General features: G+C 36.8%; 1 protein-coding gene and 1 long non-coding RNA gene across 5 annotated transcripts; both read right to left on the bottom strand.

Annotated features, from left to right (window-relative positions):
• Positions 1 to 3,962: 3,962 nt before the first annotated feature.
• LOC110880809 lies at positions 3,963 to 5,003 on the bottom strand. The gene has a single exon (XM_022129257.2). The coding sequence runs from the start codon at positions 5,001 to 5,003 to the stop codon at positions 3,963 to 3,965; it is 1,041 nt and encodes a 346-aa protein (XP_021984949.2).
• A 6,954-nt stretch (positions 5,004 to 11,957) lies between these two features.
• On the bottom strand, positions 11,958 to 15,743 carry LOC110884232. Of its 4 annotated transcripts, none has more exons than XR_002561002.2 (8): positions 15,547 to 15,743; positions 15,288 to 15,342; positions 14,788 to 15,002; positions 14,411 to 14,514; positions 13,693 to 13,825; positions 13,068 to 13,139; positions 12,358 to 12,444; positions 11,958 to 12,238 (listed from the first exon to the last, which is right to left on the bottom strand). It is a non-coding gene; the product is annotated as an uncharacterized LOC110884232 (long non-coding RNA). The 4 variants fall into 4 exon arrangements; XR_002561000.2 differs by having other exon boundaries at positions 13,689 to 13,825; XR_002560999.2 differs by having other exon boundaries at positions 13,326 to 13,825.
• Between the last annotated feature and the right edge of the window lie 2,578 nt (positions 15,744 to 18,321).

Here is an 18,321-nt window from a genome sequence, read left to right on the forward strand (position 1 = left end):
AGAAGTAGGGCAAGCACCTCTATTTATAGTTAGAAACAGGATATTCACATGGCCCCATGCCTGGGGGGCACGGCCCCGTGTCCTTCACCTTCTCTGTCTTCATTTAATGCTTTTGTAAGCTCTTCTTCACACATGGCGTCGTGTGTCAACGGCACGGCCCAGTGGCCCTTGTACTTGTTGTACAAACCCAGATATGCAAATCTAAGAGTTGACCACGACCCATGCTTAGGTGACACGACTATGTGTCCCTTGTCGTTTCCTGTTTGTCTTTATCTTTAAGGAATCTTGTCTAGGGCACGGCCCCATGCCTGGCGGGCACGACCCCGTGTTGAGCTTCTGGATTGTTGCTTGTATTCTTGGGGGTGAAGCGTTGAGGGTCGGTATAGTGTGTTAACTTCCTTTCTTCGTATTTATGCTGGTTTTTGTCGTTAATTTGTTCCTTTTGTTCGTTTTAGCTTATTTTATCATGAAAATCAAAAGTAAACAAAGGAACACATTTTTTCCAACATTAGTACTGAAAAGGGTTGTTATTATACCATATTTGATACAATTTACAAGTTACAGTTTGCGCATAAGTGGTAGTGGTTTTTCTAGGTGATGCATCAAGTGTTTCTTCAATCATCATGTTGGATAATAAATTTAGCTCTCCTGGATCTGGTTTGAAGTGTTGCTGGTTTTGAAGGTGGTTATGGAAGCTTTTTGCATTGTTTTCTTTTGATAAAAAGTCCTTTAGGTGACATTGGTGTTGGTGGTAGTGGTAGTGAAGATGTTACATCTGTTGTCACTTTTGTAGTGCCAACAAATGTTTGAGGAGTAGAGACGATGGTTTGGATAGGTGGTGGTGGTTTTTAATGCAGTTCTTTTGGAAACCTCTGCTGAAGATCCTTTATTATCTTGAATTTTGTTTCTTTCAATAATCTCTTATGATCGGTGCATTTTAGGTACACGTTACTTAGTATTAAATGCATCGATATTATTAAATAACATGCGACTTTAGTGTGTTCTATTACTTATGGTCACATGAGCTTAAATGATACATTTATGATAAATTAATGATTAAACTAAAAATTAATTTGTTTAATTACTTTTACTTTATTCTAATTGAGTTAAATGAAGTTAATTTAGAACATTCATATACACGATGCATTATAAATTGAACAAATGAGTCAGTGGCAATTTATTTGTTTGGAATAATTGCAGGAGACTTGATAGTGGACTTATTGTTCGTTTTTTTTTTGAACGGCCAACAGAAAATTTTTATTATCTCAAACTAGCCAGAAGCTAGACACCAAATGTACAAATACAACCAAAACCGACCAGCACCAAATCTATCTAACATTATCTCAAATTTACATAGCAATAGAGAAATTTCGCCACTCCTCCCATGACCAATGCAACGATTTCGAGCGATTTTTTATCCAGTGAAAAGCCATCGCTTTTGCTTCTTCTACCACCTTCGAAATGTTCGGGGAATCACGCCCGTACAAAACCTCGTTTCGCATCCTCCATATACTCCACATTACCACCTGAATAATTGCATTGAACACTTTTTTCTTCTTTTTGCAGCCCGGCAACAACTGATGATAGTCCAACAAATCCTTCATGCTAAAAGCGAATATAGGGGGGGTTTTACACCATTGTTCAATCAATATCCACACGGTTTGGGCAAAGTGGCAAGCCACAAACAGGTGTTCACTCGACTCTTCACAATCACCGCAAAGCAAACATTTAGAGTCTCCAATATTTATATTCCTGGCCAACAAGGCATTTCTCGTAGGAAGTTTCTCCGATAATGCCCGCCACGGAACAACCCCTACCTTTTTCGGCACATAATTATTCCAGCGAAAAACGTAGCTCGGAACGGCCCTTGCGGCTATCGCTGAGACTTTTTTAATGCTAGCAACCGAGAAGGACGCCGAGTTATCATATTCCCATATCCATGAATCCCGACCGCCGCTCACATTATGCTCACACAGCTTCAAAGTCAGTTCCAGCAACTCTTCCTCCTCCACTTCACTGAATATAAGACTGCTCCATTCCCACCTAAACGTTACCGAATCCGGCCCCCATAAAACTCGATCAGAAACATAACACGCTTTGTTTTTTTCTAAGGCAAACAAGAGAGGGTAACATAGGTATAATGGCTGGGATTCAATCCAATTATCAAACCAAAACGCAACCATTGTACCACAACCAACTCGGCACCGAATCGACTCGCTGAGATCAATACCAAGCTGAGAAAAAGGTTCTTTAATGCCAACAATATGCTTCCAAGGGCTTGCTAAGGAGACTTTTGCCGGGATAGGAGCCCACGATCTATTACTATGGTGGACCGACCAAACAACCCTTCTCCACAATCCATCTTTATCCGTTTTGAACCTCCACCACCACTTCGAAAGCATTGCGAGATTTGCGTCCCGGAGAGCACCAAATCCTAAACCCCCATATTCAATTGGCGCGATGACTTTCTCCCATGCCATCCAACTCGTGTAGGAATTATCATCCGAGCCTCCCCAAAAGAAACTCCTCCTTAGTCTTTCAAGGATTTCTATGACCTTCATCGGAGCTTTATACAAGGAAAAGAAGTACGTAGGCAAGGAATTCAATACCGATTTAATCAACGTAATTCTGCCACCATAGGAAAGTTGTTTCGCTTTCCATAGCGACAACCGGTTTTTGAACACATCAATGACCGGTTTCCAGTTACGTACAAGGTTCATGTTAGCCCCAACAACTAATCCCAAGTGTTTGAACGGAAATGAACCTGTTTTGCACCCCAATATGTTCGCCTTCTGTTGTATCTCGGTTTCAGGACATCCAACCCCATATAGCGAGCACTTTGCCAAGTTTACCTTCAAGCCTGATACTATGTGAAAACATCTCAATATTCTGCGCAAATTAACGACATTATCATAGGACCATTCCCCCATGAAGACGACGTCATCTGCGTAAATAAGGTGAGATAACAATGGACCATTAGGCGTACACTTTAAACCTCTGAAAATACCATTCGACACGGCTTTCTTCATCATTCCGGTAAGAGCCTCCATAGCCATAACGAATAAGAATGGGGATAGCGGATCTCCTTGACGTAAACCACGAGAGCATTCAAACTCCATAGTCGGCGATCCATTCACTAGCACCGACGCTTTCGAAGAGACAAGTGTTGCCATGATCCAACCTCTCCAACGTTCCGGAAAATTCATTTGAGCCATAACCGAGTCTAGGAATTTCCAATTTAGCGAATCATAAGCTTTATTTATGTCTATCTTCAAGATCATACCCGATTTCTTAACTTTCTTCATCCAAGCTATCATTTCATTGAGAATCAAAGGCCCATCCGAAATATTCCTTCCGGCTAAGAAAGCCGATTGAACTTCCGACACGAGATTACCGATCACTTTCCGGAGCCTGTTAACCAAAACCTTAGAGATTGCTTTATTGACAACGCCAATCAAGCTAATGGGGCGGAAGTTTGATGGTGTCGTAGGGTCTTTAATCTTCGGGATTAGAGCGATGAAAGACGACGTGCAACACCGGTTAATGGAGCCACAGGCATAAAATTCATGAAATAACCGAATGAAATCTCCTTGAAAACCATCCCAATTATTCTTAATGAATTTAAAATTAAAGCCGTCCGGCCCCGGGGCTCGATCCCCCACACAATCCCATATTGCTTCCTTTATCTCAACGACAGAAAACGGCCTAATAATCGCATCTGCTTCGGCTGCCGACAACGAGTTTAGATTAAGACCGTCAATCGATGGCCTTATGTTAAGAGGCTCCACAAACTGATTCGAAAAAAATCCGAAAAAGGCTTCCTTAATAGCAACCGGGTCCGAGCACCAAACTCCATCGAGCATAAGACCATTTATGCGATTATTACTAATATTCGAGTTAATAACACTATGATAAAAGGCTGAGTTTTCATCTCCGTCCAGTGCCCACCTCACTCGGGACTTTTACCTATTATCCGATAATTTCCTTTTATCTACTTCCATTATATTATTAATACACTCAGCTCTTTCAGCAAGCTCCGCATCATCAAGAACCCGATTTTCAGCCAACTTTTCCAGAACACAAACGCGATCTTTATTTTTTAAATAAGCACCTTCTGACCTGCCCCGCTCCACCTTTAGCCAGGCTTTTATTTTATTTTTCAGCCACCTAAGTTTGACAGCGAGAGCCAGGTCTGCTGGACCATTGAACGAGAACTCTTGGCACCATTGTTTCACTGCATCCATGAAGCCGGGTATCTCCAACCAAGAATTAAAGCACCGGAATGGAATATGCCCAAAATCAGAAGGGATAGTGGATAGCAATATAGGTCTGTGATCCGATATATCTCGGTTAAGTGCCAACACCGATGCCGTCGGCCATCTTTCCATAAAACCGAGACAAACAAGATAGCGATCCAATTTACTTAATTTATCTCCGCGATCAGAAATATAAGTAAATTTTCCCCCACCCATTTGGTACTCAACTAGACCCGCGGATAGAATAAACTGGTTGAAGGACTCCGCATTTGAGGCGACGAACTCCGAGTTAAATCTTTCCGATTCATCCCTAACATCATTGAAATCGCCCATAAATACCCACAACCCTTGGATCGAATTCTTAATAACTATCAGCCTATCCCATAAATTCCTTCTAACTGATGCATCATTAGAAGCATAGATGTTCACCATATTGATTCGGACCCCTAATTGAACCAGTGACCCAGACAGGACAAGGAATTGGCGATCCTTAATAACATTATCACAAACAAACATACCCGGGTTCCAAAGACACGCGAGCCCCCCCGATCTGCCTTCTGCATCCACCGATTCCAGATTATATGCTGACCGACCCCAAAATCCATTGAACCTGAAATTCACTGAAGGACCCAACTTTGTTTCCTGAATCGCCAGAAAGTGAACTCCGTAAGAGGTTAGAATCCCTCTGACCCAATCTACTTTACGGGAATCCCGTACCCCCCTGAGGTTTACCGAGAGACAATTCATCTCAAACCATCTGTGACACCTTCACCTTTAACGATTTCTTTAGTCACTTCCTCGAATCCAAATAAATTCACCCCCACTTTAGATCCAATGTCGACCGTAGCTTGCACTTCCTGCATGATAACCTGGTCTGAACCGGTCGGGGAAGAACCTTGACCAGTAAAAATATCCGGCGGTCTAGTTGGTCGAGTATCGGTCGCTACCTTTTCCGGGTTGACCACCGGTTGCGACTGGCTATTATCTTCCATTTGATCCCCAAATGTGAATGAGTTGTCTGTATTCGGTCGGTTAAGGTCAAAAGAGAATTCACCAGAAGGTATGTTTTGAGAGAAGCCTCTCAATGGTGGGCCTTGCATTGAACCGGACGAGGGTGGGCTCCTATCCTCTCTACTTCTTTTCCCAAGCCCAACAATAGGAGTTGGGCCATCCTGCTCCAGTTGATCCACTTTACTATTACCACATTTTTCCAGAACCTGGGGCCCACTCCCATAATTTCCAGCCGCCACCTTTTCAGTACCCCCATGCACATTAACGGTTACCCTAGGGGTGGAGGATTCCCCATGCAATTCATGCGGTAACTCAACAGTCTCCGCCTCTTCCACTTCCGGGGACTTTTTACCTACCGGATGAATCAGCGGTTCCGACGAAGACCGGTTAGATGTCTCCGGTGCCGGCCTGACAATCTCCGGCGATCTGACTTCTCCATCCTCGACCTCGTCATCCTCGTTTTCATCATTTTTATCCCCTCCTTCAAAATAACAATTTCTGACATTCTCCGGTGTATTGTTATCAGCACCGGCCGACGAATACTCCTCGTCCATTTCCGGCATCCATGCAACAACTTCTTCAGCGACCCAAACCACAAAACTTCTATCTTCCCACCTCACTACCACTGTTTCCTCTATTCTCTTGCCAAGGGGAACCATTACTAGGACTGATCCTTCTGAATTGACTGTATTAACCCATGAAAAGGACGATTCCTGTACAACCATGCCGAAGAGTCCACCAATCTGGTCATACACCGATCCATCCCTCAGGTAAACCGGGACCCCTGAAATTCGTAAAGATACCACTCTCTCAGACGGCAAGTCTTCTCCTTTCCAAACGTGGAATCTGCTAAACACATTGGACAGACATTCCAAATTATTTGTCATTACTTCCTTAACTTTCCCAGCATTACCAAGAGTAAGTAGGACGCTGAGACCCCCTACATAAGATAGGCCAAAACCACTGAGCCCTCCTTTTGACAGGATAGAGAACAAGTTATTCATTGAGCAGATATCCTTAACGACACCATGGATCGAGCGATTTCTACAATGCAAGGGGTACGTCGATCCCTTGCCACTGATGGTTATTGTTTTTGAGCCCACGTTATTACCTTCACCGTCCCTCCTGAATAAGCTTGCGAATGACCTTCCTTCGTGAACTGGAGCTCCCCAGGAGCAGCCACCCTTATTAACCGGAGGAGCCATACCGGTTGGCTCTTTCTGTCTCCACACCTTCTCCCCTATTATCTTAGAAGTATAGATAAATCTCTTGTGGTTTTTATCAAATTTGGCCAATGAGACAGACACCTTGGCTTCCATAATTTTGACTTTGTTCATCTCCACTAGTGTTAGATCCACATTTTCTACTCCCACATATCTAATGAATCCAAAGCAGTTGCCTCTTTTGTCTTTTTTACGGGCCACGTACGCGTCGGATACAAACCCATATGGCTGGAAAGCCCTCCACAATTCCATCTTCGACACCCGGTCAGGTAGATTCTGAACTATGAATGTCATCTCCACCCCGTTACCCCGACTCTTCCTTTGCTTCTGGTAATTCACCTCATTCCATGGGCCTTCACCGCCTATGTCATCTCCACCCCCACCCGTATCAACATCCATTGAGCAGAGTCTCCAAAATAACAAATGAACAGAGTTTTAAACGGCCCTAGAGGTGTTAATGGGATTCGAACCAGTCTAGCTTAACTATACTCAGATAGCCGCGACCAGTATCAGACCCGCTAAGCCCTCCGGGAAACCGAAAAGACTCTGTGGGAAAGGAGACCAAGAAAAGGAAGCTGCTAGCAGAATGAAAACGAAATACCGCCTCTCTAGCGGGGGAAGATTCGCCGGCCGAGATAGGGAGAACGGTACAACCGGTTGATCAACGGATAACCAGGACCCTTCACAATATTCCGGCAAGCTAGCTCCGACCGCTCGTTTGACTAATGTTTAATAAGTTACCAATGAATTCCTTGACTACCTTTGGACTTATTGTTCGTGAGGTTAAGTTTCAAATTAAGAAATTACTAATTAATAATTGTCATGTGGATTGTGCCATCACAACAGAAATAAAGATAAATTAGATGGGCCAACTCTTTGCTTGTGGGCTAGTGATCGTAGGAAAAGAAACAACAGAAGTCGGTGCATTTGAGGGAATATAAAGAATTTTAGATGATAACTTTGAGGTGGGATTGACGGCTGGAGAGGAGATTTGAGGCTTTTGACGGCTGGAACGCAAGATAGGGGCAATTTGCATACGACTTTGAACGCGATGATCATGAGCGGCTAGGCTCTCGACCGCTTCTTCCAGGCGGACGGTTCACTTAGGTTTTTACTTTTCTAAGTTTATACTTATGTTTGGATGTGTTTTGACCTTGACAAAGTTGTATGAATACATTGGTGTGTTGGTTACTTTAAACTATTTGCCTGTGTTTTGAGTTCTTGCTTTGCAACTTGTTCGGTTGATGACAAAACATATTAACTTGTTGGGTGACATAAAGTAGGTTGACTCGCACTAGTAAATAGAGTTAATTGAATAATAAGAGATCTGATGACAAAGACCTATGTTTGATTACCATATTAAATTAACCAACTTTTCAGCATCATGTCTATGTGATGGCTAATTAATTGAGTAAACTGAGTTTTGTGAAAGCTAGAACCTGAATTTTGGAGGAGGTTACGTTTTAAAAATCTGATAACTTTTCTTTTAATTAATTTAAAGTTTTCTTTCAAATCAATCAAAACCCCTTTTAGATTAGTAACAGTTAGTTAGATAATTTAGCTAAACACTAATCACAGATTCCCCGTGGATACGATACTCTACTTACGCTAGCTATTTAGTTTAATTAGGTTTTTGATTGACCCTTATGACAGTAATCAAAATGGTGCCGTTTTCTGGGAATTAGTGCGCTTAGTGTTTTTTTAGTTAGTTAGTAGTAGTTAGTTGTTCTTGCTTTTTAATAAAAAAATAGAAAAATATAAAAACCCCAAAAATATTTTTCTTTTTATTTTATTTTATTTTTGTTAGTTCAATATTACACTCGGGCGTTTTTGTTGATGCTTTGTACCGGTCTTCAAATCATGGATAGAGCTTATCAGCACGGGTTTAATGAATTTGAAGATGCTGAATTCTCACAACACAGCCAACCAGTGCAACAACAAATGAGGTTTCAAAATAGACAATTACCGCCTCAAAACCAATATGCCAGATATAATATAGAGGAAGAGGATGGGTATAATAACCAGTTTGGATGTGATGAATATAATGATTTTGTACCACCACCGCAACAGTTTACTCAAAGAGATCAGAATCGGGTTAATTTGGGTCAGCAAAGGTATAATGATGTTCAATAAAATAGTTATAGAAGATCTTTCGAGATATCAAATCAGAATCACAAGCAAGGAAATCAACGGAATTATCAGCAGGGATTCTACAATGATTCGATCTATCAAGGAGATCAAGATAACTATGAAAGCAACTGGCAGACTGAAGAGAATAGGCAAGTGGGTCAGCATGAGTCGGATGATAACTCCTTCAATGAAAAATTTGACATGATTATGGAATTATTGAAGGATATTCAGAAAAGAAACGAGGTCAGAGATAGGGAGGTTCAGGCATTGTCACAACAGGTTAGACAATTAGCAGAAGGAATGGCTATCATCAAAAGAAATCAAGATAAGCTTGTTAGTGATTGTCAGAAAAATTCAGCTCACAATTCTTCTGACACAACGAGTGTCCACCTAGATGAGGTAAGTACTCCTTCTCTTTCTAAAATTTATACTGTTGAAACTAAGTCACTACAACATGTTGAGGGTATGGTAGAGGATGTGACTGAGTCTGAGGGTGAGAGTGAACGTGATCAGGAAATTGGAAGTTTTATAAAGTCTAAACATAGTTCAAATAAAACGTTTTCTAATAGTGATAATGGGAATGTAAAGGTTCCATTCCCTAAGGCTTTACATGCACACAACAACTTAAGTAAACAGAAATCACCTAAGATTGAACGTTGGGAAAGTTTTGAAAAGGTAAAAATAAATAAACCGTTGCTTGAAAAAATTAAAGACAGTCCCGATCACGTTGAATTTTTTGAAGAGTTGAGTACCCGATAACAACGTCACAAGTTTCCTAAACAACTTTATACCGTTCATGTGAACGCCGTTTTGATGAGTTCCCTTCCCCTAAAACTCCAAGATCCAGGAGCACCTATTATTTCAATACAAATAGGTGATTTTAAATTGGACAGGGCTTTGTTGGATCTTGGAACCTATGTAAGTATATTACCAGGGAGTTGAGTTTATATGATCAGTATGATTTTGGGCCATTGCAAAAAGTTGAAACCATGGTGGTGTTGGCTGATCAAACTCCTACGTATCCTCGGGGGATTGTAAAGGATGTGATTCTGAAAGTTGAGGAATTTTATTATCCGGTCGATTTCTTAGTACTTGATTGTGTCAAAAATAACCAACCACATGTTATATTGGGCAGACCGTTCCTAGCTACTACTCATGCTATCATTCGTTGTGTTGAGGGAATAGTCAAGTTTAGGTTTGGGGATCAAAGGTTAACTTTAAAAGTATTTTCAAACTCAACCAAATCTGTTGGTAACAAGTGTGGACCTTTTGAAAAGAAGAGTCTTGTGGAAGAGAAAGAATGTTTGATGATTGACAGGTTGGTAGATGTTAAGAAAAAGAAGAAGAAACCTAGGAGGAGCAGGGGAAAGAAAGGGAAGAAATCACAAAAGATGGATGGAGAAGAAAGAAAGTGTGGGTTGAATAGCTGGTTATTAAACAAGTTGGATGGTGTTTCGAAGTTGTGGATAAGTAGGTTGATGAAAATGAGAGATTGCAAACACCCTACATGCCCACCATGATTTGATAGGTATGATCTGGCTGAAGATCTAAAACTTAGCGCTTCTTGGGAGACAACCCAAGTTTTGGTTTTTTTATTTCATTTGTTTTTGTTTTCGTATTTTTGTGTACAAACTGGACAAGTGTGGGGAGGTGATGATGGTTCCGCCGCGACACGCTAGAGCGTTCAGGTCAACGCAATCAAAATTGGATACCCCCGCGTTACGCGGAGGGATCCTGGGAACATGTCGCGACGTATGACAAGTAGCCTAGTTGTTTTCTTCCGAACCTGATTTCCGCTCGTTTCTCTTCGTTTATTGATTTGTATTAACCTGTTGGGAGCTTGTGAGTTTTGTTTTACAGGTTTCGGTCACTTTGTTCATACTCAATCTCCATTTGGACGGAGTGATTCGGTCTATTTGAAGAGAGCGCCCCAGTTGAACGCGACCGCGAAAGAAATGCTATACAGTCACTGTGGAACAAGGCTCGTAGGTTTCAACAGTTTAAAAATCAGGGGAGTTTGTTCCATTTATATTTGTATTTTGACTTATGTAGTTGAGTAATTAGTTTTGCTCTCCATTGAGGATAATGAAGGAAATAAGTGTAGGGAGGGAGACTTGCGTCTAGTTGTGTCTTAGTCTTAGTCGTGTCGTTTAAAAAAATATTGTAAAAAATCAAAAATAAGAAAAATTGAAAAAATTAAAAAACTTTTCGAGAAAGTTTTTGCAATAAATGGAAAATGATAGGTATAATCAGATCATTGGCTTTTGAATATATATATATATATATATATATATGAGATAATGAACAGTCGGTCATACGTCTAATTTAGGATATATGGGTAGGCCTAGCCAATTGATGAATTCCTTAGGATTGATATAATGTACCTTAGATTAGGAGTCTTGGGTTCTCACCTTAGGAGCTATAGCAAAACTGAAACTGTGAAAAGTATAAGAGGTAAGTCATAAGTAAAAAGCTTATATGTTTTTCGGATTAAATTGGCACACTTGTTTCTTTTTATGAAAATAAATCTAAAACAAGGTGGCGCCAATATATATATATATATATATATATATATATATATATATATATATATATATATATATATATATATATATATATATATATGTGTGTGTGTGTGTGTGTATTAACAAAGCCTATGGTATTGCCACTGGGATGGTGACTCGGGTGGTACATACCCTCTAGGTGAAGTTAGAAAAAATGATAAATATGTGAAGCTTATGGCATTAACCACTAGGATGGTGACTCGGGTAGGGTATGTCCTCCAAGCTGATCATAAGCAAACCATATCGAAGCTCATAACATCATCCATTATCCATCATAAATTTAATCGTAAATACATAAGACTTTTTTTATATAAGACGGCAGATATTTATCTTTTAACCTCATAAGCTTGAAGTGGGATTAGGTAGCGGTCGTAACGGATCATGATTAAGGGCTTGGAGACCGGTGGTTGGGTTTAAGTGGATCATATACCTACAATCTTAGTTAACGTAACGGATTATGAATAAGGGCTTGGAGACCGATTAGTTAAGTGTGGGGATTTGAAATCGGTGCATTTTAGGTACACGTTACTTAGTATTAATTAGTATATATATGCATCAATATTATTAAATAACATACGACTTTAGTGTGTTCTATTTTTTATGGTCAAATGAGCTTAAATGATACATTTATGATAAACTAGGTTATCACCCGGGACTGCTTCCCGAGTAGTTTAATTTTGTTAGTTAAAAAACTTGTATTTTTAATAAAAAATAGGTGTCAACTATGAATAATAATGAAACAAAAAGAAATATCACAAATTGCTTAAAACATGTTGAATTAAATGACATACCAACAGTGGTATTAACTTCAATTCAATTTTGGACAACGTCCTTGAAATTCATAAAATTGAAGTTATACTTAGGCCCGTTCCAATCTTGACTTTTTTGAATCTGGGTGAAAAAACTGAAAGTTAACTTCTGATTATTTTTGGTGTAGTTATAGGTTGAATTGTTGGGTGCAAGTGATTGTCTGGTTATCAGAAGACATTCATCCAGAGCTGTCCTGAAGCCTTGGGAAAATCCTATGCATACAACTACCCTAAATCTGTTGACCCTACAAAATATATCCATAACAATTAAGTTATTAAATAAAAAAAATAAAGAGATGAAGACGCATACTTAATACTTAATACATAATATAATAACAGTATAATAAAACTTGATAAATCTTACCTCTTCATCCATACATATCATGTCGACACGGTAAGTTTCAGTCGGACGGCCGTGCATCATTTTCCTCCAAAGGGAAATGATCTTCAACTTGAGTGTATAGTTGTTTGACAAAGGATTGAGATTGTTCAACATGGTTATGTTTTGAGGTTCAATTTTGAAAATTGATATTTCTATAGGTTTAAGAAATCTAAACCGTATTTGAGGATGAGGCTTTGGAACATGTATATATAATAAAAATTAGGGGAGTTATTTTAAGAAATTCTACAAAGTAAAATAAGAGAAAGTTATTTTTTAAAGTTACCCAAAATAAAATTTTGAGAATGGTACAGGTTTGATTACCAAAAATAAAAATCATAATTTGTTAAAGATGATTCGAAATTTAAATTTTGAATCCATCGAAATTTAATAAAACGTATGACAATAATACAAAGATGTTATCTTTGAATTTTGAATCTATTGTAAGATAATTTAATTTATTATCAATAATAATTGAGAATTATAGAAGAAATATAATTTATTTAGTTTACCAAAAGTAAGGATTTGAATTCGATAAAGATTTTATTTATTAACTTTGAAATTCAAAATTATTTAAAAAAGTCAAACTAATCGATGGATATGATGTTTTTCATAGCTTTAGATAAAAATTCTAAATCACTATACCACAAATAAACAAATGCCCAAAAAATGATGTGTTTGTATAATAAACTTACCAAGATCTTCAAATTAACAGACGTAAGGACTTTAAAAAAATACATATTGTAGACAAAAAGCCGGATATAAACCTGCATATAAGTAAAAAAAATAAATTTATTAAATGTACTCATCTACCTAACAAAGAACATGAAGATAAATGGAAATTAGTAAAAATCTTAAACATGAATGAATTATACAACCGGGAATAAAAGAATATAAACTTGATTAATTAAAGCAAATTTGAAACAAAAAGATGATGTAATAACCTTTCATACCTTTAGAGGCCAATTTCATTCAACATAGATCCTAAGTTAACTGATGCAGGTTTATACAATTTAAAGATAGTGGAGTCCATTTGAAGATGCATATCCTTTGAATTGCCAAAACATTTCCCTTAGTAAATGGAGTCCCCTTTATAAAATGAACCGACCAATTTATAAGTGTTTAAAAATATAAAATAAACATTGGTGTTGATACTATGCGGTACCAATGGTGGTACCAATGCTAAACCCATTGTAGTAGGATTAGATTTAGTTATGTATGGTGTTTATAATCCATAGAGCAAGACAATAATATTCAAATATATAAAAAATAATGAAGATGAAATTCTAATAACCCAAAGAATTAAATAATATTACCGACATCTAAAAATAACTCCATTCATTGACTTTTAACTTTAGATGGTAACCTATGCTCAAAGAACTGCATAGTTATTTCCTTAGAATCCTAATCTTTGTTGAATCCACCATTTCTATTTTCTTGCAACCCTTGAAACCTGCAATTCAGATAGACTTAATCATTATACTTACATTTTCCTTAGTTTAATATACAACATCTATGATTTCTACTACATGAAATAGTAAAATAATCTTCAAAACTCAATAACTGCATGTTGTTCATTGTTTTTGTAAGAACTGGATGATATTTAGGGGAAATGTGAAATAAGAATTTAAAACAAACTTGAAATTTTGTAACAAAAATGGCCCAAATTTCAACAGTAAACAGAAAAAAATATTAAATTAAAAAATAAACACAAAGAAAAAAAAGAAAAACGAATAAAACAGAACTGTGTAGGAACCTGGCTAATTAAAATCTTTAGCTCATTAGATTATGATTTGAGTACCTAAAACTTCCCAATTTGAGCTTAACATACTTTTTAACTATATCAAAAAGTTTATCTTTTACACCAAATATATAAACCAATCACAATCCATCCCATATCCTTCCTTCAACAAAACTTCAAAAGTAATATAATAAGTGTGTCGACAATAGAATAAGCCAATATCATTAAAACACCAAAGACTATTAAAATGAAAAATACCAGTGCATTAGAAAAGTTGAAATATTACAAATAACTTACAAGCATCCTCTTGTTTCGCTACTAATTTTACAGTTGCTCATCACCGGTGGTTGCAGCGTTCAGTTCCAATGGTCCAAATCTGCTCACGCCCGACATACCCAAACCTGATTTCATAGCACCAAGGGTGAATATCTTAGCTGGTTGGACCAATAAAGTAGCTTGCACCAGCTTATCCGAAGACCCACGACATGCAAAATTTAACATCGCGTCTAGAACGCGTCTGGAATTTAATATCTTAGATGAAACTGAAACATGATTTTACTCACTTAAAAGTGACGATGTTTGTAGAGTTAAAAGCTCAAAAAAATCACAATGATAACTTTATTACAAATAAAGTCAGTCAAACAAACAAAACTAAAAAAAAATGAACTTCTTACCTCCTCAATAGCATTAATGATGCGCCTGGACATTCCTTAGCATCTATATCTGCTACATGTTACGATGAGGGACACCTCGCAACAGTTGCACCATCAAGCTTGAGTCAGAATATATATCTTTAATTCGCTTCTCGTTCATAAAACATTCTTTAATGCCTCCATTAACAGATCCAATACACCAGAATCGCAGTTGATCACCTCTTTCTTCGATTTCTCTGTCAAATTGTGAGGTTAAAAAGTTAATAATAAAATTCGACAAAATTACATGTTTCGTCCCTAATTCAACAAACAATATAACCAATTACGTTTTATATTCTACCAGCTAATCAACTAATTTCAATCATTTTAAAAATAACAAATTAACAAACCCTAGATCTATGAAAGAGATTAAATGCACAACACATCAAGGTTTTTGTAAACGGTGGTTAAATACAATAAAAAACATCTGAATCTATTATTTGATGAACACCGCAAACCCTAATTTCAACCAAAAAGATTACCTTTATTCTATCGGATCTTCACTTGAAATATAACCGTTGATGATACATTTTAACCCTAAATCAAAAAGAAAATCAAGATAAATTAATCAACCATTTTAAACCCTAAATCAGAAAGAAAATCAACATAAAATAAAAACCCTAATTTCAACAACCAAAAAACTTAAAATCGGAAATAGACGGTGGTTATTGTCAATCGAAAGCATTTGAATCTATTATATGATGAACACCTGCAAACCCTAATTTCAACCAAAAAGATTACCTTTATTCTATTGGATCTTCACTTGAAATATCACCGTTGATGATAACATTAAAGTGCTTAGCGGAGGGAGATCTTGAAAAGAATAAATGGAAGATGATTCATTGAGGATGAGAAGGATTTGAAAGTGGAATCATTGAGGAGGAGGCGGATGCGTATTTAAGAAGATAGAAAACACAGACTAATGAATGAAAGGTTAGGCACATAATTATTTTATTATAAGAATATATATGGATCCGAATACTGAATCCAAATACACACGGACCATCTCGATATGCTAAAGAACACCCATCCCATTTCCCGCCTAAACCAAATAATAGATGCCCTAATCAAGTGACACGTGTCCCATTTTTTGTTTATTATATATAATAGATTAACGGTTAAATTAAAATTAATTAGTTTAATTACTTTTAGTTTGTTGTAATTGAGTTAAATGAAGTTAATTTGGAACATGCATTTACAAGATGCATTATAAATTGAACAAATGAGTCAGTGGTGTTATGAATATTATTAAAGATTTACCATGAAGATCAAGATTTACCTCTAGATTTACCAAGAAAGTGGATGAACTCTTTGTCAAACTTAGGGATATCTTTGTGTACTAAATAGTTAATCTTGTCTACCAAATAGATAATATTTTTGTAGTATAAATACTAGCTCAAGGTAGAAGAGAAAATGCACCTCATGTATACACTTTCATAAGTTATACAATTCTCTTCTTCTTTCTCTTATAACATTTCTTAAGTTCTTAAAGTTTTAGCACTAATCTTGTGTTAGTTCTTGTTATATTATAACACGTTATCAGCACGAGTCGCTTATGTCCTAATCAAAGAAGACCTTAAGCTCAAAGATATGCATCATAAGCAATGTAAACACTTCATTAACTTTATAATTTACTTTGAAAAAAATAAGTACAAAAGAACATATTAATATACATATTTAATAACTACGGAACTACTAACAATCTAACATTTAATTCTGCATCAAACTTTACTTTTATCTCCGTGACTACGGGACTACTAACAATCAAACATTTAATTACGCATCTAACTTTTACTTTTATCGCAACTAACTTTTATTTATACACACACGCTCACATTTGATTTAGAGTTTACGTTTATTTATGTATACTAACATTTTTATTCTTATTATTATCATCCTAATTTTATATCTTATAAAATAACATTTCTGTAATACATCATTTATTATAAATACATATATATATATACCCGTTATATAACGGCTATAAAACGGTAATATAACCGTTGCAAAACGGTTATAATTTACCACTATAAATTACCAATTATCAATCTCATTTTTTCCGCAACAAACAGTTTTCTTCTTAAGGCTATTCAAGAAAAAAAAATTTCGAAGATGATTCACCCGGTTTTAATATTGGCCGGCATAATATTAAAATTAATATTGTTGCCGACCTTAATATATGAGCTTCCACCTCATCTTTTTAGTACTTTTGTATTCATTTATTTGTATATAGCTATACCTATGTAAGCTATCTCATTTTTAATGAGTATTTAGACTTGAATATTTATCTTATTTATATTTAGCAACAAAATGGCAAAAATCGCAAAAATTGAATTCTCGGCTCTTAATATCATCGGAGAAAATTATATGCCGTGGACGGCACATGTTAAGCGACATCTCAAATCAATGGGTGTTTTGGAAATGATAACGGAGTCAAATAATTGTAGCGATCAAGACAAGGCAAAAGCAGATGTCTTCCTCCATAAACACATTGATGAGATGTTGCAATTTGAATATTCAAATTGTGAGGATCCATACGTTTTGTGGAAAGATTTAAAAAGCAGATTTGATCATCATAGGGAAGTTTTACTTCCCACCGCTAAAAATGAATGGAACAATCTCAGGTTCCAAGATTTTAAAAAGATGAATGAATATACCTCTGCTTTGTTCAAAATTTGCTCAACGCTCCGATTTTGTGGGCAAACTGTTACGGAGGAAGATATGTTGGAGAAAACTTTCTCCACATTTCATGAATCAAATATAAACTTGCAACAACAATATCAGTTGCAAAGGTTTAAAATATATTCTGATCTAAATTAATTTCTCCTCGTAGCAGAGAAAAACATTGAGCTACTAATGAAAAATCATCAAGCTCATCCCACTGGGTCATTAGCCATTCAAGAAGTAAATGTTGTTATTAATGATGATACTAAAGACTCTGGAAGAAAATGGGGACCGGGACATGGTCGTGGCCATTTGGTAAAGGTAATGGTCGCAACCATTCCTTCAAAGGAAATAATAATTTCCGAGGTAATTCCCATGGTCGTGGATGTGGTCGTGGATGTGGTCGTGGTTGAAATCAAAGAACCATTAATTACCACACTCCACAAAATACCAATTCCAACCAGTATAACAAAAGGAATGAAGCTGGTAGGTCCTAAAACAATGGCACTTCTTGTTTCAGATGTGGAAGTACAAACCATTGGTCAAAGGCTTGTTGTACACCTTCACATTTATGTGAACATTACCAAGCCTCTCTCAAAAGAAAAGAAAAGGAGGTGAACCATGTGGATAATTTTAATGATATCAACATCGAACTGAATGTCGCCGACTATACCAATGACATGGAACTCTGAAACAAATGTTGCTAAACCATAATAATTATATGCAACAATTATGTAGTTTTCTTTTATTATAACTATCTTTATTATGTTTCATTAGTCTTTATTTTCATATAACGTTTTCAACTAATAAATAAACTTCTTATTAAAAAATAATTCATAATGCCATCGTTAT

This window comes from Helianthus annuus, chromosome 16, assembly GCF_002127325.2.
Source record: "Helianthus annuus cultivar XRQ/B chromosome 16, HanXRQr2.0-SUNRISE, whole genome shotgun sequence".
NCBI classification, from domain to species: Eukaryota; Viridiplantae; Streptophyta; class Magnoliopsida; order Asterales; family Asteraceae; genus Helianthus; species Helianthus annuus.

Coding starts and splice junctions, on each gene's coding strand:
- LOC110880809 (XM_022129257.2), bottom strand. CDS start 5,003: ATGAATTGTCTCTCGGTAAACCTCAGGGGGGTACGGGATTCCCGTAAA.